Raw genomic sequence first — 25,699 nt, 5'->3', positions numbered from 1 at the left:
AGGGACTCCTGTCTAGTTGCAGTGTGCGGGCTTCTCATTGCGGTGGCTTCTCTTGTCGTGGAGCGCAGGCTCCAGAGCACGTGGGCTCGGTAGCTGCGTCTCCTGGGCTCTAGAGCACAGGTTTAATGGTTGTGGTGCACGAGCTTAGTTGCTCCTCAGCATGTGGAATCTTCCTGGGCCAGGGATTGAACCTGTGTCTCCTCTATTGGCAGGCACATTCTTTACCACTACCCCAGAGAATCCCTGAATGTTATATCTTAATAACATTAGATACATTTAAAAAATGTGTCAACTGTTTATGTAAATGTGCTGGAGGGTTCTATGATAGATATAGTAGATATTTTCCCTTGTTTCTTACATCCTTTAAGAAAAGAAGCACCCCCACCTTGCACAGAGAAACTGGGTCTTGCTGCTGGTTGTTCTGTTGAGTTATCCATCCAGGTCACGCTGCTTTCCTGATGCTAAACTTCCTGGAGTCTGAGACTTCCTTTTCCTTGAGTAGCTGGCCTAGGGAGAAGGAATTGTCTCCCTGGAGGAGTCATCTTGTCCTTAGATGCTGAGCTCTGCCTCGGGGAAACTTGAAGGCGGTGCTCCAGGAGTCCATGGTTGTCTCAACAGCAGGTACAGCCTTGTCAAACAGGAGCACTTTCAGGGAGGCAGCCACTGTCCCTGGCAAGGGGTATACAGGACTTAGACCTTGAGAGAGAAAAGGGCTGGCTCCTCTGGAGCTCTTTCTCTCAAGTAAATGATGTTACCGGAACAGAATAGAGCCAGGGATGAGCCTGGAGAAAAACAAAAGGTGTGGGTCTCTTGAGAAGTAGCTAAAAAGCTAGTTTAAAACTCAGCATTTCAAAAAACTTAGATCATGGCATCTGGTCCCATCACTTCATGGCAAATAGATAGGGAAACAATGGAAACAATGACAGACTTTATTTTCTTGGGCTCCAAAATCACTGCAGGTAGTGACTGCAGCCATGAAATTAAAAGACACTTGCTCCTTGGAAGAAATGTTATGACAAACCTAGATAGCGTATTAAAAAGCAGAGACATCACTTTGCCAACAAAGATCCATGTAGCCAAAATTATGCTTTTTCCAGTAGTCATGTACGGATGTGAGAGTTGGACCGTAAAAAAGGCTGAGCACTGAAGAATTGATGCTTTTGAATTGTGGTGTTGGAGAAGACTCTTGAGAGTCCGTTGGACTGCAAGGAGATCAAAGCAGTCAGTCCTAAACTAAAGGAAATCAGTCCTGAATATTCATTGGGAATGCATGTACACCCGTGGCGGATTCATGTTGATGTATGGCAAAACCAATACAGTATTATAAAGTAAAATAAAAATAAAATAAAATCCGTTTGGACATTTATCAAAAAAAAAAAAAGACTGCTGCAGAATCTGAAGCTTCAAAACTTGGGCCACCTGATGCGAAGAGCCGACTCATTGGAAAAGACCCTGATGCTGGGAAAGATTTAAGGCAGAAGGAGAAGAGGGTGGCAGAGGATGAGATGCTCAGATGGCATCACTGATTCAATGGACATGAACTTGCGTAAACTCTGTGAGATGGTGAGGGACAGGGAAGCCTGATGTGCTGCAGTCCAAAGAGTCAGGACATGCCTGATCAACAGCAACAAGATTGTGTGTATTCAGAGAAGCAGAGAAGGTTTCCCTGGTGGCTCAGTGGTAAAGAATCTGCCTGTAATGCAAGAGACTTGGGTTGGATCCCTGGATTAAAAAGATTTCTTGGAGAAGGAAATGGCAACCCACTCCAGTATTCTTGCCTGGTATATTCCATGGACAGAGGAGCCTGCTGGGCTACAGTCTGTGAGGTCACAGAGAGTTGGACATAACTGAGAGACACACACACAGACAGAAGCAGAGGGGAGTTTCTGGTCATGTTTGCTTACATTACACACACTTAACGAGCCGTCTTCAGAGCAGTGAAGCTGTCCTCGAAACAGATGTGGGGAAGCAGTTGGCTTTGAGCTCCCATAACCAGCATGATGGTTTAGGGGGCTTTCCCAAGGTGGGGGCATTTCTTTGCCTTGTACAAACAATTCAGATCCCTTAGCCATCTGTGCCTCTATTTATTTTTCCTCTCTGTGGTCCCTCTTCTGCAGAGTGATTCATAGCATGTTGTGGACCATTCATAGTGCACGTCATGGAGCATACCATGATAAAAATTTAGCCCTGTTTGTTAGTGATCCAGACATTTAAAATAAGTCATGTACTTCAAAACTACTAATGTAGTTGAGCTCTGTATAGCCAGTGAACAAGTAAACACTCTATATTAGACCAGATTCTTTTCCCGTCACTCTTAGTAACGAATCTGTTGCCTCTAGTTTAAAAAAAATTGATACTAATTTTTCACCCACAGAAAAGTTGCAAAACTGGTACAGGATTTCTATACACCCGTCACCTGGCGACACCTAATGTTACTATCTTGTATAACTATACAGTTGCAGAACCATGAAATTAGCATTGGTACAATATTATGAGCTAACTTGAATTTAACCTGTTTTTCCTCTTAAGTCCTTTTCCTATTCATGGTTCTATCTAGGATCCCACATTGCGTTTACTTGTTATTTCTCCTTAGTCTTCCGCAGTCTGTAGTTTACTTTGTCTTTTATAAAGAGTATTGATTGTAATTATGTCGGGTGTCCTTTGGTTTGGATTTGTTTGATCTCTTCTCACGTTGGATTGAAGACACAGTTTTGGCAGGCACACCACAGAAATGATGGTTTATGACATTGACCCCCATCACTCAGTTCAGGTGGTGTCTGCTGGGCACTGTAGAGTTACTGTTTTCCCTTTTGTAGTTAATGAATATATTGGAGATATTTTCAGATGTGGAGAGTCCTCTTTTTTCTCGAGCTTTTGCCAGTGGCATAGCATCTGTCAGTGGACCTTGCCTGCAGCCATCATGACTGGTATGCTAGTGGCAAGCTTGTGTTTCCCTCCTTCTTTCTCCATTTGTTTCTGGAAATCTTTTAGAAGAGCTGCCCCTGCTCCCCTTCTGTTAATTCTTTTTTTGTTTTTTGTTTTTTTTTGGACTCAGAGAAATTTATTTCATTCTACATATCTTTAAACAACTTATTTATTTATTTGGCTACATCAGGTCTTAGTTGCAGCGTGCAGGGTCTCGAGTTGTGGCACACAGGCTTAGTAGTTGGGGCTTGCAGGATGAGTTGCTCCAAGGCACATGGGATCTTAGTTCCCTGATCAGAGATCGAACTGACAGCCCCTGCATTGGAAGATGGATTCTTAGCCACTTGACCACCAGGGAAGTCCCCACTGTGTAGATTTATTTCTTAATTGAAAAACATTATCAATTTATCTATTTTTGGCTCTGCTGAATCTTGGCTGCCATGTGTGGGCTTTAGTTGCAGTGGAGCAGGGGCTACTTTTCTCTAGTTGCGGTGCAGGGGCTTCTCTTGTGGAGCATGGGCCCTAGAGCATGCAGGCTTCCGTTGCTGTGGCACACCGGCTAGTTGCCCCACAACTTGTGGGGTCTTCCTAGACCAGTGATTGAACTGTGTCCCCTGCATTGACAGGTGGATTCCTAACCACTGGACCATGAGGGAAGTCCCTCTACAGATTTTAATCTAGTGTTCTTATCATTTATTTTGTTGCTCGGATGGTATCACGTGGGCCATTGGCGCTTCTTCAGGCTGACTTCCCTGGAACAAGCCCCCATCTTTTTCTGAGCACCTCCTTACTTTCTGACATCACAAGATATTCCACACTTATCTTATATTTTCCCTTCCTCAGCTCTAGAATCAGTGACTTCTCCAAGGAGCCCCGGTTCCTTTTAGAAACCAAGTTCTGGTGCTGAGCTCCTGCTGTGGTGTTACTACTTCTAGTTCCCCTCCCTGCACAGAGCTAAGAATGATACATGTGTAACCGTGCGTATACACACGTTGCTATTTCCGTGTCTGACTTAAATGCACAGAGCTAAGAATGGTACATGTGTGTAACCATGCATGTATATACATGTTGATATTTCCCTGTCTGACTTACATGCATATTTTGAAAAATGAATTTATACTGATATATGACAGACTGTGGTGTTGGCGAAGACTCTTGAGAGTCCCTTGGACTGCAGGGAGATCCAACCAGTCAATTCTAAAGGAGATCAGTCCTGGGTGTTCTTTGGAAGGAATGATGCTAAAGCTGAAATTCCAGTACTTTGGCCGCCTCATGCGAAGAGTTGACTCATTGGAAAAGACTCTGATGCTGGGAGGGATTGGGGGCAGGAGGAGAAGGGGGCGACAGAGGATGAAATGGCTGGATGGCATCACCGACTCAATGGACGTGAGTTTGAGTGAACTCCGGGAGATGGTGATGGACAGGGAGGCTTGGTGTGCTGCAGTTCATGGGGTCACGACTGAGTGACTGAACTGAACTGAACTGATGACAGACTCTAGTCCAATACCACAGGGTTTACTTTTAACCTACTCTCTTGTCTTATTTGTAATTTTCTTCCCTCTAGCACTGGGAATTGCGGTTCTTGTTATCTGCTGTGTTGATGTTAGTTTTGTTCTTCCCAAACTCTTTCAGTATGGTTGAGGGCTTCATTTATAATACAGTTAGGTTTGTCTTTTAGGGTTTCCATTTTGGGTTCCTTCCTTCTCTGTGGTTTCAATCAATACTTGGTATCTTAGCATTGCATAGATATTCAGAATGGCCCACACACTGAGCTGAGAGGATAGCTCGTCTGTTGGATTTGGGAGATTTTGTATAGAATTATTTATTTCAGAGAATTATGTTTAGCTTTGTGAGTCAAGGAGTATTGCTCTGAAGGTCCACTGGGATGTAGCAAAAAGCTCTGGATGCTTTATGTTAAAAATACTGTCACCTGGCTAGCTAAATCTAAGTTGATGTTCCATTTTTTGCAGTTTAATTTTTATCAAAATGGACTAATTTATTACACATATATTGTACCTCATTGGTTGAAGAGCAGTGAATTTCATTGGAAACAATATTTCAGAACAAGCCCTGTGGAATTTGATATACATGATGGAGGAAATGAAAACTCATTCTACTTAAGTTCGTTATTTTCACCTTCTAGCATTGTTATGAGTGTCTTTTGAAAATAAATGAGTTGCTTTGAAGAAAACATTTCTGAAATAGATATTTGGAGTTTGTTCACAAATTATTTGACAGTTCAAGGTATCTAGCATTTTCAGTTACTTTTTTGAGCTCTTTAATAAAAATTTTACTACTTCTGATTCTTGTGTTAATAAAAATTTTATTACTTCTGATTCTTTTGGGTAGAAGATGAATAAAAATCAGAGAAACAAGATCAATGAAATCAAAGTCTTTTGGAGCTTTTACTTTGCATTCTGGATTTTACACCAGAAGAGGAATGAAGCCAGCCCACATTTCTTTATTTGCATATCTTTATACATTTTTTCCCCCCTTAGTGTCAAAAAGTAAGTTTATACAAAATCCTCATGTAAGCAAGCCGTACATTTCAAGATACTTAGCATTTTCTGTTAGTGTTTTGAGCTCTTCAGTAAAAAGCCCTGATCCAGCTTTGCACCAAGGAGTCTCCTAACTGTGGCTTTTTTCAGGGGAAGCTTGTCATTGGACACAACATGCTCTTGGACGTCATGCACACGGTTCATCAGTTCTACTGCCCTCTGCCTGCGGTGAGTGTCTTGTCAGCCTGTGTTAAGAATTCTCGTCTTCAATACTGAGAACGTGTTCTCTGTGGGGTGCTGTTCCCTCGTCCGCAGCTGTCCCAGAGGGACTGTCTCCTGCACTTGGTTGAATGTTTTTGAAGAGATTTTAAAGGATCTTCGAATGGCTGCCATTGCTGGAGTGAGGTTAAACATTTGTTTCGTCTTGATGCTGGAGGTTTGTTTCCTCAGGTAGTGCTGAGCAGGGGTGGCTGAGCCGCAGATGTGGTCTTCAGGTTTGATACTGCTGACATGAACCATAGCAGGGCATTGAAGCAGAGGTGGCTGGGGTGGAGGGGTGAGGGGGTGGGTAGTGGGGCTAGAGGTCTATAGACTGGATCAGGTTGTGTAAAAGTCTTGGTTCCCTCTTGTGAGGCTGCTTCCCTGAGATTCTTTGTGGACCTTGGTGTTTTGGGTCTCTTGGAGCCATGCTGTCTCAGTGCACCAAAGCACGAGCTCTGGGTAAAGGGCTGCTCTCTGTTGCCTCCTCTTCGCTCCCTGACTGCCTGGGGTCTCACCTTGCTGCCGCTCATCACTTCAGTGCCTCCCCTTCATTTTCTCTCCATGTTTTCTGTCCTTTAGTGATCTCACCCACCTTCTAGGACTTCAGCTGAAGACATCAGTATCTTCCTCTCCAGCTGGGATCTCTCCTCAGATCCCGGTCACAGTCTGTGCTGACCCCGCACGTCTCTACCTGGGTAGCTTTCAGATTGAGTGGGGTTTAAAATTCATGTGCCGCAAATTGGGTGTGCAACTTAACGTAACCTTTCTCTCCTTCTGTCTCCAAACCCATTCTTTCTCCTGATTGCTTCACTGTAAATGATGCCCAGTCACCAACATGGTCTTTAACATCTGTTTTGGCTCTTCCTCTGTCCCCCAGATCTGGCCAGTTCTAAAATCCTGGCAGTTTTGTCTCCAGGCTGTCCCTCACATCTGGATTCTTTCCATTTCAAGTAGCAAGTAGCTTTATTCCTCATCTGAAGTTAGCAAACTCCAGGCAAGATTTCCTGCCTCACTTTAACCTTCAGCCCATCCTTTAAACAGAGGTTGGCAAACTTTTTCTATAAAGGGTCAGATAGTAAAATATTTGGGGCTTTCCAGGCTGAATAGTCTTTGTCAGGACTCTCAACACTGTCATTGTCACTGAAAACTGCTGTAGAATGCAGTGCGTCGACAAATGGGTATGACTTTGCCCCAGAATAAAAATAGATGATAGGCCAGATTTGGCCCGTGGCTGTGGTTTTCCAGCCTCTGTTTTAAACTATTATATACCACCAGATTTTTTTAAATGGGAAGATAATTGCTTTTCAATATTGTGTTGGTTTCTGCCATACAACAACTTGAATCAGCTATAACTATAACTATAAGTATATATATCTCCCCTCCCTCTTGAGCCTGGCTTCCCTATCCTGAACCCCATCCCTCTGGGTCATCACAGCGTGCCAGGCTGGGCTCCGTGTGTTTCAGGGCAGCTTCCCGCTAGCTAGCTATTTTGCACGCGGTAGTGCATACATGTCAGCGCTGCTCAATTCATCCTACCCTCTCCTTCCCCCTCCCCGTCTGCAAGTCCATTTTCTACGGCTTTGTCTGCATATACCACCAGATTTGCCTTTTATGGCTTCTGGATTGGATAATACCTACTTTAGAGTCCAGTGCCATTTATACGTCTGCAAAGCCTCAGTTACTTCACGTTTCTCACGATGCATCGTTCCTTCAGCATCTTGATTACTTTTCTTTGGAAAATTCCAACACTGAATACAGCAGGTCTGTTGGGAAGCCTGTTCCTATTTCTGCAGCCTTAAGGTTGTCCTTGCTTTTCATAAAAACTGCATCACCCTCAGGGACTCAAAGGCATCATAGTTGTGACTCTCAAAACAAACGTGATGGGTGTGAATTTGCGTTGTGTAAAGCTAAAGAGCTAATGTTAATTTCAGATCGTCACTCTTTATTGACTGAATAGTAGTAGCCTCTCTCACGGCCTTTTGACCTTCAGAGCAGTGAAGTTATCTGTAAGGAAAAGTGTATTTAATGCTGTGTTTATAGGTGTTTTAAACACCAAACAGAGCTTGGCTTGTAAGAGGCATTAAATACTGATTTAACAAATGAGTGTCTTCCGACTGTGTCAGTTTTGTAATCTCCTGATGTATGGCTCTGTCCACATGACTGACCCTGAGTTAAATTCTGAGTTGATCCCGTGTTCTTTGTTTTTCTGTACAGTTGATTCTTTTTAGCCTGGCATTATCAAGCCTTCTGTGATCTGGCCCAACCTTCTTGTGTAGTCTGGACCCATTTTTGTCCTTCTTCCCAGCCAGACTGGCTCATTTTTTCTCCCCCTAGAAAATGTTGTATGCTTTTGCATGTCTGTGGTTTTTGGTATGGAGAAGGCAATGGCAACCCCACTCCAGTACTCTTGCCTGGCAAATCCCATGGACAGAGGAACCTGGTAGGCTGCAGTCCATGGGGTCGCTAGGAGTTGGATACGACTGAGCGACTTCATTTTCATTTTTCACTTTCATGCATTGGAGAAGGAAATGGCAAGCCACCCAGTGTTCTTGCCTGGAGGATCCCAGGGACGGGGAGCCTGGTGGGCTGCCGTCTATGGAGTCGCACAGAGTTGGACACGACTAAAGAGACTTAGCAGCAGCAGCAGTTTTTGGTATATGAAATCCTTCAACTTGAACTTCCTCTGGCTTTTCTGACTGTTTGTTATTTACAGCTTTACCCATCTTACCCAGGTCCAGTGTATGCCTCTTTGGGTGTACACCTTTCCCTTGCCTGCTGCCTTGCCCAAGAGTGATCTTTCCTTTCTCTGAACTGCCAGAGAACCATGTACCTCTCCTGTTGCATAAATTTTGCCTTTACATCTTACTCCACTTTTCTCTGTAAGTGATTCCCTCCTTGGACAAGGAGTGTGACCTTTTTATTGTCTGTGTCTAAATGCCTAGCATAGTGCTTTGTATGTGAGGACTTAATAAATGTTATCTTGCATGTAGCTAGTTTTCAATCTAATTCTACTGGAAAGAGCATATGGTTTATTGCAAAATAGAAGGTGAGGTAGGGTAAGTGGTTTTGTTCCTTGCTTTATTACTAAGGCCTGAGTATGTTATGTAACTTATTTGTGTTCTGTCATTGTCAGAAGGAGAAAATGGTTTTCTTCCATCCACCTTTGGAAGAAGTGATAACAGGAAAGGAAAAAGCCTAATTAAAATGATAGAAATACACTGTTACCAAATGTTGTATTTAAAAGTGCACTAAAGGATCTATGTTTTGGGGCAGGTTTTTAGGGGAAGAGTCTCTTCTTAAAAGTCTTGCTATTCATTCTTGCTACCTTTTAGAAGACATTGGTCTAGAACCTTGCTATATGCTGGCCCTGGAACTGGCCATAATTCTAATTTTATCTTGCTTGTGAGGCTTTCTAATGGTACTGAGAGATTACAGTCTTTATTGTCTTTTTGTTTGACTTAGCACTGAAACCGATTATTCATGTATTGTTCATTAATTTAATGATAGCCATTGAAAAAGCTGGCAAATACTTCAGGCTAGCTAAGTACAGACTGTATTTACAGGCTCAAAAAGCTAATGGGAAATGGCAGTTTCCTGTGAAGCATGAATAACGCTGAAGAGAACTGTAGTCACAGTGGGTCAGGAGTATGAGCAGGCAGTGTGGTATGGCAATTATATATATAAATAAGTTAATTCAAAATGAGAGCAATCTCATTCCAGCTCTAGACTTCCTGATCAAATAAACTTGGGAAATGAATTGCCTAATTTAGGCATTTGCTATTGGTGCCACTTAAGCAATTTTCTGAGTAGTTAAAGCAAGAATCATGTGTATTGGAAAGTCTCTGTTTTAGTGGCCATTTTAACCAATATTTCAATGGTGTTTCCATTAAAAGTATGATCCAATTTACAGTATGTCCATTTCCTGCATGAACTACTTTATTTTATTTTTAAAAAAATTTTATTGAGGTATAGTTGATTTGTAGTGTTGTATTAATTTCTGCTGTACAGCAGGATGACTCAGTTATACATAAATATTCCTTTTCATATTCTTTTCCTTTATGCTTTATCACAAGATACTGTCAACCAAAAAAAAAAAGATACTGTCAACCATTTTATTTAAATAATTCTATGTCTCACTTTACAGTGAATTGTGTAATAGAAGTATTAGTGATAGTTTTCTACATATAATAAAAACCTTTTCCCCAAACTCTTGTTTCAGCCATAAAAAAATGCTCATATATCTATTTTGCTTATGCAGAATTTTAGTACCAGGTCATATGATTCCCAATCAGTGAGGAATTGCCAAAATTTTTAGATATTAGTGAGAAATGGAAGTTTAGCTTCAAGTGCCTGTGTTGGTATCATGGTTTGAGAAGAGAACCATGGGACTTGAAATATTTGTTTTAAATATTGCAAATATACCAGTAAAATCATAACAGGTCACGTTCTTATTTTTTAGGACTTAAATGAATTTAAGGAGATGACAACATGTGTTTTCCCCAGGTAAGCTTTCTTTGAGGATTTGCCTTTTGTTAAAAACTGCCATCAGGGCATCCATAATTATACATAGGTATACAGTAATTTATTAAAACCATTAGATCATGGTGACAGTTCAGTTTGCATAAGTTGGAAAATGGCTTAATAGCTCCACCTTGCTGATGTTTGCTTTTACAAATGATGATTATGTTTGTTGTTAAAATTTAAAAGCCAGAATTTGATCCAAGGGTGAAAACGGACAGCAGCTGCCTTTTCGCTCACCCTGCCTCCCACTGTCTGTGGGACCTGGGAGGTCTGCTTGAGTTGGCGCTTGTCTGTCTTGTCTGTCAGGTGAACCTTGTCACAGTGAAGCATCCAGTTGAGGATATTCTGTTGAATACTGAAGATGGTTGAATATATAGTTGGATAGAGTTGGATATGTTGAGAGTATTCTGTTGTCGGTCAAAACCTGTCTGGCTAGAGAACTCCTTTTTCACAACTTTGTCAGTACCTTAGCCTTAGTGTGGTGTATTCTGGTAGATCCTACATCAGCCGCATGAAGCCCTCAGAACAAGAGTCTACATCTGAGGACCTGTCTGCAGAGGACTTGGAGCAGTTGCTCTTTCAGCCAGACTATTTCTGTCCAATTATCTGCAGTACTCATATTTATATGAGAGGAAATAGTATTTTTATATGAGTGTGTATATGTGTGTGTGTGTGTCTCTTTTTTCTGTTATTGCAATTTCTGAAGCAGAGTAGTGAGAAATAACAGTTGTATGAGACTGCAAATGCAGTTTTTGACCCTCCAAGATATATATTTTACAGATCTGGGTAGTGGTAGGAGATGATAAGAGCTTGGGAGCATCAGGCCTGCAGCAGTGTTTGAACCACGTGCAAACACACGAGGATGTTTGACTTACCCCTGATGTCAGTGTAAGCCCATGCCCTCTAGAACTTGTGCTCTAGGTGTGGGCTTCCCCACAGCCTCCTGATGAAGTGCCTGGACGAGGGGACCGTGTCCTCAGTCTGACATAGTGGAGATGCAGATGACTGATGTGCCTAACGCCCCCATCCACTGTTATTCATTGGAGTAAAGTACATTTTGAACGTTGCTATCCATTTTGTTTACCTTTTTAAAAAATTCTGTTTTTAGGCTCTTGGATACAAAATTGATGGCCAGCACACAACCTTTTAAGGTATTTAAAAAATCAGAACTATTGTTGATAAATTATAGTTTGAAATTTTCCTGATTGCTGCTAACAGCTTTAGAATTCTGGTCAATTAATGTCACTTTCCAATACAACTTCCCCCCTACCTGCCTCTTATTCTCTGAAAAAACAAAAAAAGATAAAAAAGAAATTGAGGAAAGGCTCGAAATAGATATGTCAAAATGTAAATAGCAGTTGTCTTTGGGTAGTGGAATTGTGGGAGTTTTTTCCTTTTGAATATAAATTTTTAATGTTAAAACATAATGAATTTTTGAATAGATTACAGATGCATACACTCATTCCTTTTCCTTATTTTACATATTTTGGATATATAGTCTACAAGAGAATTCAGGTAAAAATATAATCATTTGCTTCTTTCTGAAGTGACTTTATATGGCTGAGTGAATGCCAGAGCAGTATAGCTTTCTGGCCAAAGGTCTGTAGATACTTAACACATCTGTAAAAACTTTTCATATGGCTATACTTCCCATATGGTGGAAATTAAACTTGTGGTTTCTCTCTCATATTGAAAAGAACGACTCCTGTGTTTCTTTAAAGAACACAAGGGGGCAGTACTAGATACTTTTTTTTTTTTTTGGTCCTAATTCTTCGTGAATCTCTAATAGATGTTGCTCTGAGATGATGACAGCTGCTCCCTGTGTTTCCTGGTTTGCAGGATATCATTAACAACACATCCCTTGCAGAATTGGAAAAGCGGTTAAAAGAGACACCTTTCAACCCTCCTAAAGTTGGTAAGAATATAAACGATCCCAGAAAGCTCCACATTATCAATGATAATTATGGGTGTCTATTATAGAAGAAAGGTAAAACTATTCTAGAAACTACATATGTTGTACATTTATAAATTTTGGCTGAATTAACTTGCTCATACCCTTGGTTGAGTTGCTGTTTTCTGAATAAAGATGGTCTTCTAATCCTACCTCGATTTTGCACGGGTAGGATTGGGTAGCCTGTTCGTTGAGAAGTTTAGCAATGGAATCTTCAGGGCTTTTTGTTTCTTAATGCTTGGAATTGCCCCCAAACTTTATGTGTCTTCCTTTTGGTTTAAGCAAAGACAAAAAGCTGGTGATTAATTGTCAGGGGTAGAGCGAAAATATACTTTTTGTCTCAGGAAAGCCCAAGAACTGGGTTTACAGATGAGGAAGGAGGGGGCTCCATCTCTGCCTCCTTCAGAGGTAGCTTAGGCACTGGACAGCAGTGGTGAGGAAAACCAGAGAAGGGAGGGACATTTCTCAGGGGTGGAAATGTTTGCCGTATCTGGCCATGGTCCCACCCATGTGTTTGGTGAACCTTCCAGGTGTTAGTTACTTCCTTGGTTCCTCTTGGCCTCAGTCATGCTGCTGGTATCATAATTAACATCCCATTAGATGTAGCCTGCAAGCTTCCTGAGAAATTGATAACAGGACTGATGGCTCAGGAATTGACAATGGAAGGTACTAAAGCAGCCAAGATGACAGTTATTTGCTTCCCTTTCTGGAATAGTCCAAAAAAGGAATTAAGAAAAGGATGAGGGGAGAAAACCTAGACCTTTCCTCTAACAATATAATGGACAGTATAATGGAAATAATTGATTTTGGAAATAACTGTTTCAGCTGGTGGTAGAATAGAGGCCATGACTTAGTTGGCTATCATGTTAAAAGACTTTTTTTAAGCTTAAAATCTAATATTCAGTACTTACTGAGGTTAAAGAATTCTTGCTTAAAGAGCATTGTATTGATATAAAAACAATTATAGCTTTTTCATTGTTAATTTCCACTCATGCTTTTGATTCTGTTGTAACCTTTTTGATTCTCATTTACAAAATGGTTCTAGGAAAGAACTATTTATGAGTTACAGTTTTATCCCGTTATTTCCATATAATATTCCAGTAAGGAGAGTTTAGTCTAAAGCAGGTTCAGTAAACCTCATTCTCTCAGCATCTGTGAATATCATGTGCCATGTTGCAAGGGCAGCGTTAGAGCAAATTCTGATGTTTTGGGACTTGGTTGTGCTTTCCGTCTTTATATCTGTGAGTTTGGAGACATAGTGAAGGACACTGTTGACTTGAGCTGCCAGCCTTGATGGGAGTCTTTGGTTTTTGGGGAGGGTGAGCTGGAGTATCGTCAGATAACAGTTACGGAGTGTTTACCACATACCAAACGTGGCATGAGAGCTTTGCTTGCTTGAGCTCATTTGATCCTCACGAAAGCCTAACGAGGGAGCTCTGACTGTCATTGCCCTTCTACCATGGTGGAGGCCCAGAGAGGGCAACGTGCCTAAGATCACATAGCAGCTAAGTGATGGAGCAAAGATTCAAACTCAGACAGTGCACGCTGGGGGCCATGCTCCTAGCCGTTGCTCTGAGGTCCCTAATCTCTGGGATCTAATGCCTAATGACCTGGGGTAGAGCTGATTTAATAATAATAGAAATAAAGTGCACAATAAATGTAATATGCCTGAATCATCCCCAAACCACCTCCGCCCCCATGGAAAATTTGTCTTTCATGAAACTGGTCCCTGGTGCCAAAAAGATTGGGGACCACTGTTCTGAAATACCCCTTGTGTTCCAATCAGAGGAGGAGTCATGGTCACAGGAGTGAGTTATGCATGGTTGTAAATAGCATCCAACAGCATGCAGTTGGGAGGCGTGTGGCTGAGTCTTTGACAACGTAACCAAGACACTTCTCTAGTCTAGACCCAAGCCCTCATTTTCAGTGACTCTGTTATCTCAAGATCGTGTGTGGAGAGAATTAAGGAGATAGCTTTCTTTCTGCTTCTTTATGGTGTTTCTGCCGCACAGACGTCTGGATTTGGCAGGGCAGCATGCTTACCAGTCTTCATGATTTGTGACGACCTTGGGAAGACTGTTATTTCTTTTTTCTCTTTAGAAAGTGCAGAAGGCTTTCCAAGTTATGACACGGCTTCTGAACAGCTCCACGAGGCAGGCTATGATGCTTATATCACAGGACTGTGTTTCATCTCCATGGCCAACTACCTAGGTACACACTGTACCTGTCTCTGTCAACACACCATGGTCCAGAGGGGATCTTCCCTGTCTACCCTTTCCCTGGGATCCACTCACCCAGTAGGAAGTGGGAGGGTTTTGAGGGAGGAGGGGGAGGGGGTTGGGAGAGGGGATGGGGAGTGCACAGGAAGAACCATCAAACGCTTACCTGGGGTTGTGGTCCTTGGTCCACATGAGCACTTATTGTACCCTTGCAGAACCATACTGTTGATTTCAGGATATTTTTTTCAGGCTTTGTTTTCCTTGACTGTATGTGATATTCTGCTTCTTTTCTTTATTAGGTTCTTTTCTTAGTCCTCCAAAGAGTCATGTGTCTGCCAGATCAAAACTCATCGAACCTTTTTTTAACAAGTAAGTAATCAGAGTCCCAGTGCCCCAGAATCCTCTGCTGGTGGAAGAGCCCAGTATCTGGGATGTCAGTGAGGGGTGACTGGGAGCTCTCGGGCATTTTTAGATAAGATATTTCTCATCGCTAGTGACTCAGATGTTTTTTGAAAAATAGAAATTGACCTTTTCGAAAAGAATGTATTCAATATTTGCTAGAAAAAAAAAGAAAACATTATGAAAGGTAGCACATCTCTTCCAAGACAAAGGACTGGTGGCTTCAGAATTTAAGTGACCCACGAGGGAGTCTCTGAGTATGTGTCTGTATACACAGTCAGACCTAACTTAACCCCAACAGGCTTCACGAGTGAGATTATTCTTCACGCTTGCATTATTGTCTAATTAAATAATGTCCTTTCTAAGAAGACGTTGGTTACACAAATGACTTCTCAGATAACCTGTGGAGCAGGTTGATGGTCATCGCATCCCGAGCCCTCATCTGAATGGATCCGGTGAAGTTGCTCCTTCATCGTCGGAGGAAGTCAGTGTGATTGTAGAGAAACGTCTGCTCTCAGAGCATTTCCAAAGAATCTCTAGATTGTTACTTCAAAGTGAGGCTGGTGCTTTCTTGGCACAGTTGAGACTAAAGTTGTGAATGTGATCATCCAGCCAGCCGCAGCATGGCTTTGTGCCAGGGCCCCAAGCCTTCGTCTCTACCCTACCTCTCTTCCGCAGGGCTGGTTCTGGGAGGTTTAGGTGAGCCAGACAGAAGTGGGCAGCCCACATCACTCACCACTTCTGAGAGAGCCATTTCAAGGTCGGCTTGGTGACATCATTTCCTTATATGTGGCATTTTGCATTTCTATCAGTGCTTTCCTGAGTAAGAGTGCCGTCTCCTCCAGAGTCTGTATAAATTCTGGTATCACAGTGCTTGTTCATAGGTACCATGCTGCAGTCAGAAGTTAATTCCAAACATCTGGATTCCTACAGGCTTGGAATCTGTGTAGTCTGAGTTAGTGAATTCTGTCATCCTGTGGCTTCTTCCTTTTTAAATCTTTGTTCTTTTCTGTGGAAGTTCAGAGGTAAATGTGTTTGACTTTGCAAAAACATCTTTCACATCAAAAAAAAAAATCTTTCAAAGAGGACTGGTTAACAATGTAGTGTATATTGAAAATTAAGTTGAATTTTTCTGCATGGAAAATTAATTCTGCCACCAGTTGAGTTCTTGCTATCTATCCAGTTCAAAATGGGGTTTTCTAACCCCTTAACTCTAAATTGGGGGCAGTGTTTATCTTTGTAAATCTTAGGACCGCTTATGGCATCAACCAAGGAACCTGTGAGTGACACTAAATACATATGGATTGTGGCCTTTCTGGCATTTTTATGCACGTGATGTTAAGTTTGTCTTTCAGCAGTATTTTGCAGCTGGGGAGATGTTTACTCCCGTTTAAATATTTAAAACAACAATCCTGCTTCTGCACTAAAATCAGCTCCTAATAAAGTCAGGTGATGGTTGCAAATGTGGATAGATAGAGGCTGTCTCTTGTTTATCAGTCATCTGTGTGGCCAAAATGAACAGCAGTCAAAGTAGGCTTTGGTTTATAAGTTTAAGTGAAGTGAAAGTTGCTCAGTTGTGTCCAACTCTTTGCGACCCCATGGACTGTACAGTCCATGGAATTCTCCAGATCAGAATACTGGAGTGGATAGGTGTTCCCTTCTCCAGGGGATCTTCCCAACCCAAGGATCGAACCCAGGTCTCCTGCATTGCAGGAGGATTCTTCACCAGCTGAGCCACAAGGGAAGCCCTTTAAAAGTTTAAATAAGACTTCTAGATCAATTTAGTATTGCTAATTATATGCAAAGATATTACTAGAAGAACTGGGCAGTAAACACATAACTTCACTTTTAAATGGGGCTGGTGTCCATTCAGATTATTTTTTTGCTAAAACCTAGATGCATACCAAAAATAGTTGAGGTTTAGGAATCCTGTGATATTGCACTGAAAATTCTTGCCCAATTTGATTTTTTTCCTCCATTTTTCCCTATCTGTGAAGGAAGAATTGTTTCTTTATCTTTGAAGGGAAGAAAGATTCTAGCAGGATTTAAAGTGGAAAATAAAGACTATTTTTATTCTATATTGGACTAGCTTGGTTAAGTACAGCCACCCATCCTGAAGCCATTAAGAAAATGGGAAAAGCGGTTGCTTTTGATGTTGTGAGTAGATGCGTGTTCAGTTGCTCAGACGTGTCCAACTCTTTGTGACCCCTTCGACTGTAGCCCACCAGGCTTCTCTGTCTATAGGATTTCCCAGGTGAGAATACTAGAGTGGGGTTCCATTTTCTCCTCCAGTGGATCTTCCCGACCCAGGGATCACACACGCATCTCCTGCATCGGCGTGTGCATTCATTACCACTGCACCACCTGGGAAGCCAATATTGACCCATTCTCACTTAAATGCAGGTTTCATTTATAATATTAAACCTTGATTTTTTTACTTCAAGATTGCTCTTGTAAAAAGATGTCCAACAGTTGCTATCAGTATTATCTCAAGCGGTTGATTTTAGAAGAATCTAAATTTTTCTGAGGGTTTGTTTGTTTTTGTTGTTGTTCAGTCACTAAGTTGTGTTGGACTGTTTGCATCCCCATGGAGCACAGCATGTCTGGCTTTCCTGTCCTTTGTTATCTCCCAGAGTTTGCTCAAAGTTGTGTCCACTGAATCGGTGATGCCATCCAACCATTTCATCCTCTGTCACCCTCTTTTCCTCCTGCCCTCAATCTTTCCCAGCATTAATGTTTTCCAGTGAGTCAGCTTTTTGCATCAAGCGGCCAAAGTATCGGAGCTTCAGCTTTAGCTTCAGTCCTTCCAATGAGTATTCAGGGTTGATTTCCTTTAGGGTTGACTGGTTTGATCTCCTTGCTGTCCAAGGGACTCTCAAGAGTCTTATTCAGCACCACAGTTTGAAAGCATCAATTCTTCGGCACACAGCCTTCTTTTTGGCACCTGGCTTTTCTCAATGTAAGCTTAACCAAACACACATAGCCTTAATATGAATTTGGGTGGACCTGAGCCGACTTACATGTGCAAATAATATTTTTGCTCTGCTCTCACAAGATTGTTTAAAAAGTAAACCTTGAGTGAAGATAAACCCAGCCTATTTCTGCATTATTTTAAATTAGCATCTGATTGCGTTAGGTGTTCCTTTCGGGGAAGCTTTACCGAGTCCGCTATTGAGAAGATCCCAAGACAGTTGGTGCTTGAGCAGATTGCAGAAATGGAGTGTAGTACGGGGCACTTTCTAAGCCCAGTTTGTCCAGGGAAATGTCCCAGTAGACTTTGCAAGGTACCATTTGTCTCTTTCCTTTCCTGGGCACCTCATTTCTCCCTTCCTTTTTGGACTCAGAATGAAAGTCCTAACATTGCTGCATGATGGAAATTGGGATGAGACCACTGCTAATGACAGGCTGTGTGCAGCGTGCTCTTCCTCTATGTTGTGGGCTCTCTGCTCAGGAATTGGTTTACCTTCTTTTATGACCTTGGTCAGTTTTCATCAATGCATAGAAAACCAGACTTAGAGAAGATCCTTTGGTCAAATCCTTTTAGGCCCGGAAGGAGCTAAAAATACACTCTGCTTATACTTTTTATTGCACGACAGAAAGCACATAATCAGACTTTAGTGTTATGTTTTATTAATACCCATCTGTTTATGCAAGACCCCTTGAGCTCTCTTGTATTAATAGATAACCTTTTATGAAGGGTTTTGGGGAAAGGTTATTTTCGATTTTCCTCAGTTCTTAGAAGGAGGAAGGAAATGAGCACGTATTTTATTTTGGCCAATCTCTAAGTAGTGGGATGAAAAAGGAAGAAGTGCCTGCACTTTACTATATAGGACAGCTGCGTCATGCTGGGCACAAGTGTTCTGAATTTTTTTTTTAATGATTTTTTTTAAAGTCTCTATTGAATTTGTTACAGTATTGCTTCTGTTGTTTATGTTCTGGCTTCTTGGTGATGAGGCATGTGGGATCTTAGCCCCTGGACCAGGGATTGAACCCACACTGCCTGCATCAAAAGGCAGATTCTTAACCACTGGACCACCAAGGAAGTCCCACAGCGTTCTGAATTTCAACAGGAGTCTTCCTAGGATGACAGGGCTGTGTGTTCCATCTAAGCTGAAGATAAGACAGTTCATTTCCTCCTCTGTAAAAACAGGACTGGAACTATCCCCCTCCCATGTAAGTTATAAAAGTCACATGAGATGCAAAAGGACTTTGATAGTTCCTCAGACTTAGTAGGTGGTCAGGGTCTATTATTTTCCTTTCCTGAAGTACAAGAGAATTTGACATGCTGGGAAATTCAAAACAGTAGATATCGTAGCAGCATGAGTTTTTATGTTTTTAGTTTCATGATAGAGAAGAAAATGGATTGAAGTGCTGATTTAAAACTGGAGCAAATGTGAAGCATCCGCTTTTCCTGTACTCACCTTTTAGTGTTTGCTAAAGAAAAATCAGAGGACAATGAAGTATGTCAGATTGGTACATAATAGAAGCAAGATTGCTTTGATTTGAAGCATTTTAGAAAGTTTTGTTATGCAGATGAATCCAGCAATTTATGGAAGGTTGTATAGGTACACAAAGCAATGATAAGTGGCGAGTAGGAGGAATGGTTACAGCGCCTGAGATGAAGCACACTGATGTCTTCTCCCTTTTCCTCCATGGAGAGCAATCATGTGCGGGCAGTAAGTTCTTTCTGCTAATCTCCCTGTGCTTCACCTTTGACATCAGAGAGGTTTTTTAAACTGAAGGGTTGTAAAAAAACAAAATACTTCAGATCCGTGCGGAACCTTCTTTTGCTGGTGCTGGACGTGAACCACGCTTATTGTCTCAGTTACCAGCAGCCACGTTTCATGTTGAACCATGTCGTTCACTGGGTGACCCACGTGTCCGAAAGTGCAGACCCTGCTTGTCTTTTTTAAAAAATACAAATTTATTTATTTTAATTGGAGGTTAATTACTTTACAATATTGTATTGGTTTTGCCATACATCAACATGTATTTGCCACAGGTATACACATGTTCCCCATCCTGAACCCCCCTCCCTCCTCCCTCCCCGTACCATCCTTCTGGGTCTTCTCAGTGCACCAGCCCCAAGCATCCAGTATCACGCATTGAACCTGGACTGGCGACTTGTTTCATATATGATATTATACATGTTTCAATGCCATTCTCCCAAATCATCCCACCCTCTCCCTCTCCCACAGAGTCCGAAAGACTGTTCTATACATCTGTGTCTCTTTTGCTGTCTTGCATACAGGGTTATCGTTACCATCTTTCTAAATTCCATATACATATGTTAATATACTGTATTGGTGTTTTTCTTTCTGGCTTCACTCTGTATAATAGGTTCCAGTTTCATCCACCTCATTAGAACTGATTCAAATGTATTCTTTTTAATGGCTGAGTAATACTCCATTGTGTATATGTACCACAGCTTTCTTATCCATTCATCTGCTGATGGACCTCTAGGTTGTTTCCATGTCCTGGCTATTATAAACATTAGTGCTGCGATGAACATTGGGGTACACGTGTCTCTTTCAATTCTGGTTTCCTCAGTGTGTATGCCCAGCAGGAGGATTGCTGGGTCATAAGGCAGTTCTATTTCCAGTTTTTTAAGGAATTTCCACACTGTTCTCCATAGTGGCTGTAGTTTGCATTCCCACTAGTTTGCATTCCCACCAACAGTATAAGAGGGTTCTCTTTTCTCCACACCCTCTCCAGCATTTATTGCTTGTAGACTTTTGGATTGCAGCCATTCTGACTGGCATGAAATGGTACCTCATTGTGGTTTTGATTTGCATTTCTCTGATAATGAGTGATGTTGAGCATCTTTTCATGTGTTTATTAGCCATCTGTATGTCTTCTTTGGAGAAATGTCTATTTAGTTCTTTGGCCCATTTTTTGATTGGGTCATTTATTTTTCTGGAATTGAGCTGTAGGTGTTGCTTGTATATTTTTGAGATTAGTTCTTTGTTGGTTGCTTCATTTGCTATTATTTTCTCCCATTCTGAAGGCTGTCTTTTCACCTTGCTTATAGTTTCCTTTGTTGTGCAGAAGCTTTTAAGTTTAATTAGGTCCCATTTGTTTATTTTTGCTTTTATTTCCAGTATTCTGGGAGGTGGGTCATAGAGGATCCTGCTGTGATGTATGTCGGAGAGTGTTTTGCCTATGTTCTCTTCCAGGAGTTTTATAGTTTCTGGCCTTATGTTTAAATCTTTAATCCATTTTGAGTTTATTTTTGTGTATGGTGTTAGAAAGTGGTCTAGTTTCATTCTTTTACAAGTGGTTGACCAGTTTTCCCAGCACCACTTGTTAAAGAGATTGTCTTTAATCCATTGTATATTCTAGCCTCCTTTGTCGAAGATAAGGTGTCCATAGGTGCGTGGATTTATCTCTGGGCTTTCTATTTTGTTCCATTGATCTATATGTCTGTCTTTGTGCCAGTACCATATTGTCTTGATGACTGTGGCTTTGTAGTAGAGCCTGAAGTCAGGCAGGCTGATTCCTCCAGTTCCATTCTTCTTTCTCAAGATTGCTTTGGCTATTCGAGGTTTTTTGTTTTTCCATACAAATTGTGAAATTATTTGTTCTAGCTCTGTGAAAATACCGTTGGTAGCTTGATAGGGATTGCATTGAATCTATAAATTGCTTTGGGTAGTATATTTGTTTTCACTATATTGATTCTTCCAATCCATGAACATGGTATATTTCTCCATCTATTAGTGTCCTCTTTGATTTCTTTCACCATTGTTTTATAGTTTTCTATATACAGGTCTTTAGTTTCTTTAGGTAGATATATTCCTAAGTATTTTATTATTTTCGTTGCAATGGTGAATGGAATTGTTTCCTTAATTTCTCTATTTTCTCATTATTAGTGTATAGGAATACAAGGGATTTCTGTGTGTTGATTTTATATCCTGCAACTTTACTGTATTCATTGATTAACTGGTAATGATGGACGTGAGTCTGAGTGAACTCTAGGAGTTGGTGATGGACAGGGAAGCCTGGTGTGCTGCAATTCATGGGGTCTCAAAGAGTCGGACACGACTGAGCAACTGAACTGAACTGATGTAGAGGATCATGTCATCTGCAAACAGTGAGAGTTTTACTTCTTCTTTTCCAATTTGGATTCCTTTTATTTCTTTTTCTGCTCTGATTGCTGTGGCCAAAATTTCCAAAACTATGTTGAATAGTAATGGTGAAAGTGGGTATCCTTTTCTTGTTCCTGACTTTAGGGGAAATGCTTTCAATTTTTCACCATTGAGGATAATGTTTGCTGTGGGTTTGTCATATATAGCTTTTATTATGTTGAGGTATGTTCCTTCTATTCCTGCTTTCTGGAGAGTTTTTATCATAAATGGATGTTGAGTTTTGTCAAAGGCTTTCTCTGCATCTATTGAGCTAATCATATGGCTTTTATTTTTCAATTTGTTAATGTGGTGTATTACATTGATTGATTTGCAGATATTAAAGAATCCTTGCATCCCTGAGATAAAGCCCACTTGGTCATGGTGTATGATCTTTTTAATGTGTTGTTAGATTCTGATTGCTAGAATTTTGTTAAGGATTTTTGCATCTATGTTCATCAGTGATATTGGCCTGTAGTTTTCTTTTTTTGTGGCATCTTTTGTCAGATTTTGGTATTAGGGTGGTGGTGGCCTCATAGAATGAGTTTGGAAGTTTACCTTCCTCTGCAATTTTCTGGAAGAGTTTGAGAAGATAGGTGTTAGTTCTTCCCTAAATTTTTGGTAGAATTCAGCTGTGAAGCCGTCTGGACCTGGGCTTTTGTTTGCTGGAAGATTTCTGATTACAGTTTCAATTTCTGTGCTTGTGATGGGTCTGTTAAAGATTTTCTATTTCTTCCTGGTTTGGTTTTGGAAAGTTGTGCTTTTCTAAGAATTTGTCCATTTCTTCCACGTTGTCCATTTTATTGGCATATAATTGCTGATAGTAGTCTCTTATGATCCTTTGTATTTCTGTGTTGTCTGTTGTGGTCTCTCCATTTTCATTTCTAATTTTATTGATTTGATGTTTCTCCCTTTGTTTCTTGATGAGTCTGGCTAATGGTTTGTCAATTTTATTTATCCTTTCAAAGAACCAGCTTTTGGTTTTGTTGATTTTTGCTGTGGTCTCTTTTGTTTCTTTTGCATTTATTTCTGCCCTAATTTTTAAGATTTCTTTCCTTCTACTAACCCTGGGGTTCTCCATTTCTTCCTTTTCTAGTTGCTTTAGGTGTAGAGTTAGGTTATTTATTTGACTTTATTTGTTTGACTTTTTTCTTATTTCTTGAGGTATGCCTGTATTGCTATGAACTTTCCCCTTAGCACTGCTTTTATAGTGTCCCACAGGTTTTGGGTTGTTGTGTTTTCATTTTCATTCGTTTCTATGCATATTTTTATTTCTTTTTTGATTTCTTCTGTGATTTGTTGGTTATTCAGCAGCATGTTGTTCAGCCTCCAACATGTTGGAATTTTTAATAGTTTTTCTCCTGTAATTGAGATCTAATCTTATTGCATTGTGGTCAGAAAAGATGCTTGGAATGATTTCAGTTTTTTTGAATTTACCAAGACTAGATTTATGGCCCAGGATGTGCTCTCTCCTGGAGAAGATTCCGTGTGTGCTTGAGAAAAAGGTTAAATTCATTGTTTTGGGGTGGAATGTCCTATAGATAGCAATTAGGTCTAACTAGTCTGTTGTATCGTTTAAAGTTTGCATCTCCTTGTTAATTTTCTGTTTAGTTGATCTATCCATAGGTGTGAGTGTGGTGTTCAAGTCTCCCACTATTATTGTGTTATTGTTAATTTCCCTTTTCATACTTGTTAGCATTTGTCTTACATATTGCGGTGCTCCTATGTTGGGTGCATATGTATTTATAATTGTTATATCTTCTTCTTGGATTGATCCTTTGATCATTATGTAGTGTCCTTCTTTGTCTCTTTTCACAGCTTTTGTTTTAAAGTCTATTTTATCTGATATGAGTATTGCTACTCCTGCTTTCTTTTGGTTTCTATTTGCATGGAATACCTTTTTCCAGCCCTTCACTTTCAGTCTGTATGTGTCCCCTGTTTTGAGGTTGGGTCTCTTGTAGACAACATATATAGGGGTCTTATTTTTGTATCCATTCAGCCAGTCTTTGTCTTTTGGTTGGGGCATTCAACCCATTTATGTTTAAGGTAATTATTGATAAGTATGATCCCGTTGCCATTTACTTTATTGTTTTGGGTTCGAGATTATATACCGTTTTTGTGTTTCCTGTCTAGAGAATATCCTTTAGCATTTGTCGAAGAGCTGGTTTGGTGGTGCTGAATTCTCTCAGCTTTTGCTTGTCTGTAAAACTTTTAATTTCTCCTTCATATTTAAGTGAGATCCTTGCTGGATACAGTAATCTGGGCTGTAGGTTATTTTCTCTCATCACTTTAAGTATGTCTTGCCATTCCCTCCTGGCTTGAAGAGTTTCTGTTGAAAGATCAGCCGTTAGCCTTATGGGGATCCCCTTGTGTGTTATTTGTTGTTTTTCCCTTGCTGCTTTTAATATTTGTTCTTTGTGTTTGATCTTTGTTAATTTGATTAATATGTGTCTTGGGGTGTTTTGCCTTGGGTTTATCCTGTTTGGGACTCTCTGGGTTTCTTGGACTTGGGTGATTATTTCCTTCTCCATTTTAGGAAAGTTTTCAACTATTATCTCCTCAAGTATTTTCTCCTGGTCTTTCTTTTTGTCTTGTTCTTCTGGGACTCCTATGATTTGAATGTTGGGCCGTTTAACACTGTCCTGGAGGTCTCTCAGATTGTCCTCATTTCTTTTAATTCATTTTTCTTTTTTACTCTCTGATTCATTTATTTCTACCATTCTATCTTCTAATTCACTAATCCTGTCTTCTGCCCCTGTTATTCTACTATTTGTTCTCCAGAGTGTTGTTGATCTCATTTATTACATTATTCATTATATATTGACTCTTTTTTATTTATTCTAGGTCCTGTTAAACCTTTCTTGCATCTTCTCAATCCTTGTCTCCAGGCTATTTATCTGTGATTCCATTTTGATTTCAAGATTTTGAATCATTTTCATCATCATTGTTTGGGATTCTTTCTCACATAGATTCCCTATCTCTTCCTCTTTTGTTTGGTTTGGTGGGCATTTATCCTATTCCTTTACCTGCTGGGTATTCCTCTGTCTCTTCACCTTGTTTATATTGCTGCGTTTGGGGTGTCTTTTCTGTATTCTGGTAGTTTGTGGAGTTCTCTTTATTGTGGAGTTTCCTTGCTGTGGGTGGGGTTGTGCAGGTGGCTTGTCAAGATTTCTTGGTTAGGGAAGCTTGTGTTGGTGTTCTGGTGGGTGGAGCTGGATTTCTTCTCTCTGGAGTGCAATGAAGTGTCCAGTAATGAGTTATGAGATGTTTATGGTTTTAGAGTAACTTTGGGCAGCCTGTATATTGGAGCTCAGGGCTGTGTTCCTGTGTTGCTGGAGAATTTGCTTGGTATGTCTTGCTCTGGAACTTGTTGCCCCTCTGGTGGTGCTTGGTTTCAGTGTAGGTATGGAGGTGTCTGATGAACTCCTGTCAATGAATGTTCCCTGGAGTCAGGAGCTCTCTTGTGTTCTCAGGGTTTGGACTTAAGCCTCCTGCTTCTGGTTTTCAGTCTTATTTTTACAGTAGTCTCAAAACTTCTCCTTCTGTACAGCACAGTTGATAAAACATCTAGGTTAAAGATGAAAAGTTTCTCCACAGTGAGGAACACCCAGAGAGGTTCACAGAGTTACATGGAGAAGAGAAGAGGGAGCAGGGAGTTAGAGGTGACCCGAATGAGATAAGGTGGAATCAACAGAGGAGAGAGCAAGCTAGCCAGTAATCACTTCCTTATGTGTACTCCACAGCTGGACCACTCAGAGATGTTCACGGAGTTATACAGAGAAGAGAGGAGGGAGGAAGGAGACA

The 25,699-nt window shown here is 40.8% G+C and overlaps 1 protein-coding gene across 13 annotated transcripts in view; it reads left to right on the top strand.

Moving 5' to 3' along the window:
* Positions 1–25,699, top strand: part of PARN (poly(A)-specific ribonuclease) — a 199,452-nt gene that overhangs the window by 34,221 nt on the left and 139,532 nt on the right. For all 13 annotated transcript variants that reach the window (XM_042240571.1, XM_060405995.1, XM_060405994.1 and 10 more), the window contains exons 13-18: positions 5,574–5,651; positions 10,144–10,187; positions 11,314–11,356; positions 12,045–12,120; positions 14,257–14,367; positions 14,675–14,744. In XM_042240571.1, coding sequence (XP_042096505.1) covers positions 5,574–5,651; positions 10,144–10,187; positions 11,314–11,356; positions 12,045–12,120; positions 14,257–14,367; positions 14,675–14,744 — 422 coding nt within the window. The remainder of the gene's footprint in view (positions 1–5,573; positions 5,652–10,143; positions 10,188–11,313; positions 11,357–12,044; positions 12,121–14,256; positions 14,368–14,674; positions 14,745–25,699) is intronic.

Source organism: Ovis aries, chromosome 24, assembly GCF_016772045.2.
Source record: "Ovis aries strain OAR_USU_Benz2616 breed Rambouillet chromosome 24, ARS-UI_Ramb_v3.0, whole genome shotgun sequence".
Lineage (NCBI taxonomy): Eukaryota > Metazoa > Chordata > Mammalia > Artiodactyla > Bovidae > Ovis > Ovis aries.
The sequence above is the reverse complement of the archived record's forward strand: the minus strand, read 5'-3'. Positions and strand labels throughout refer to the sequence as shown.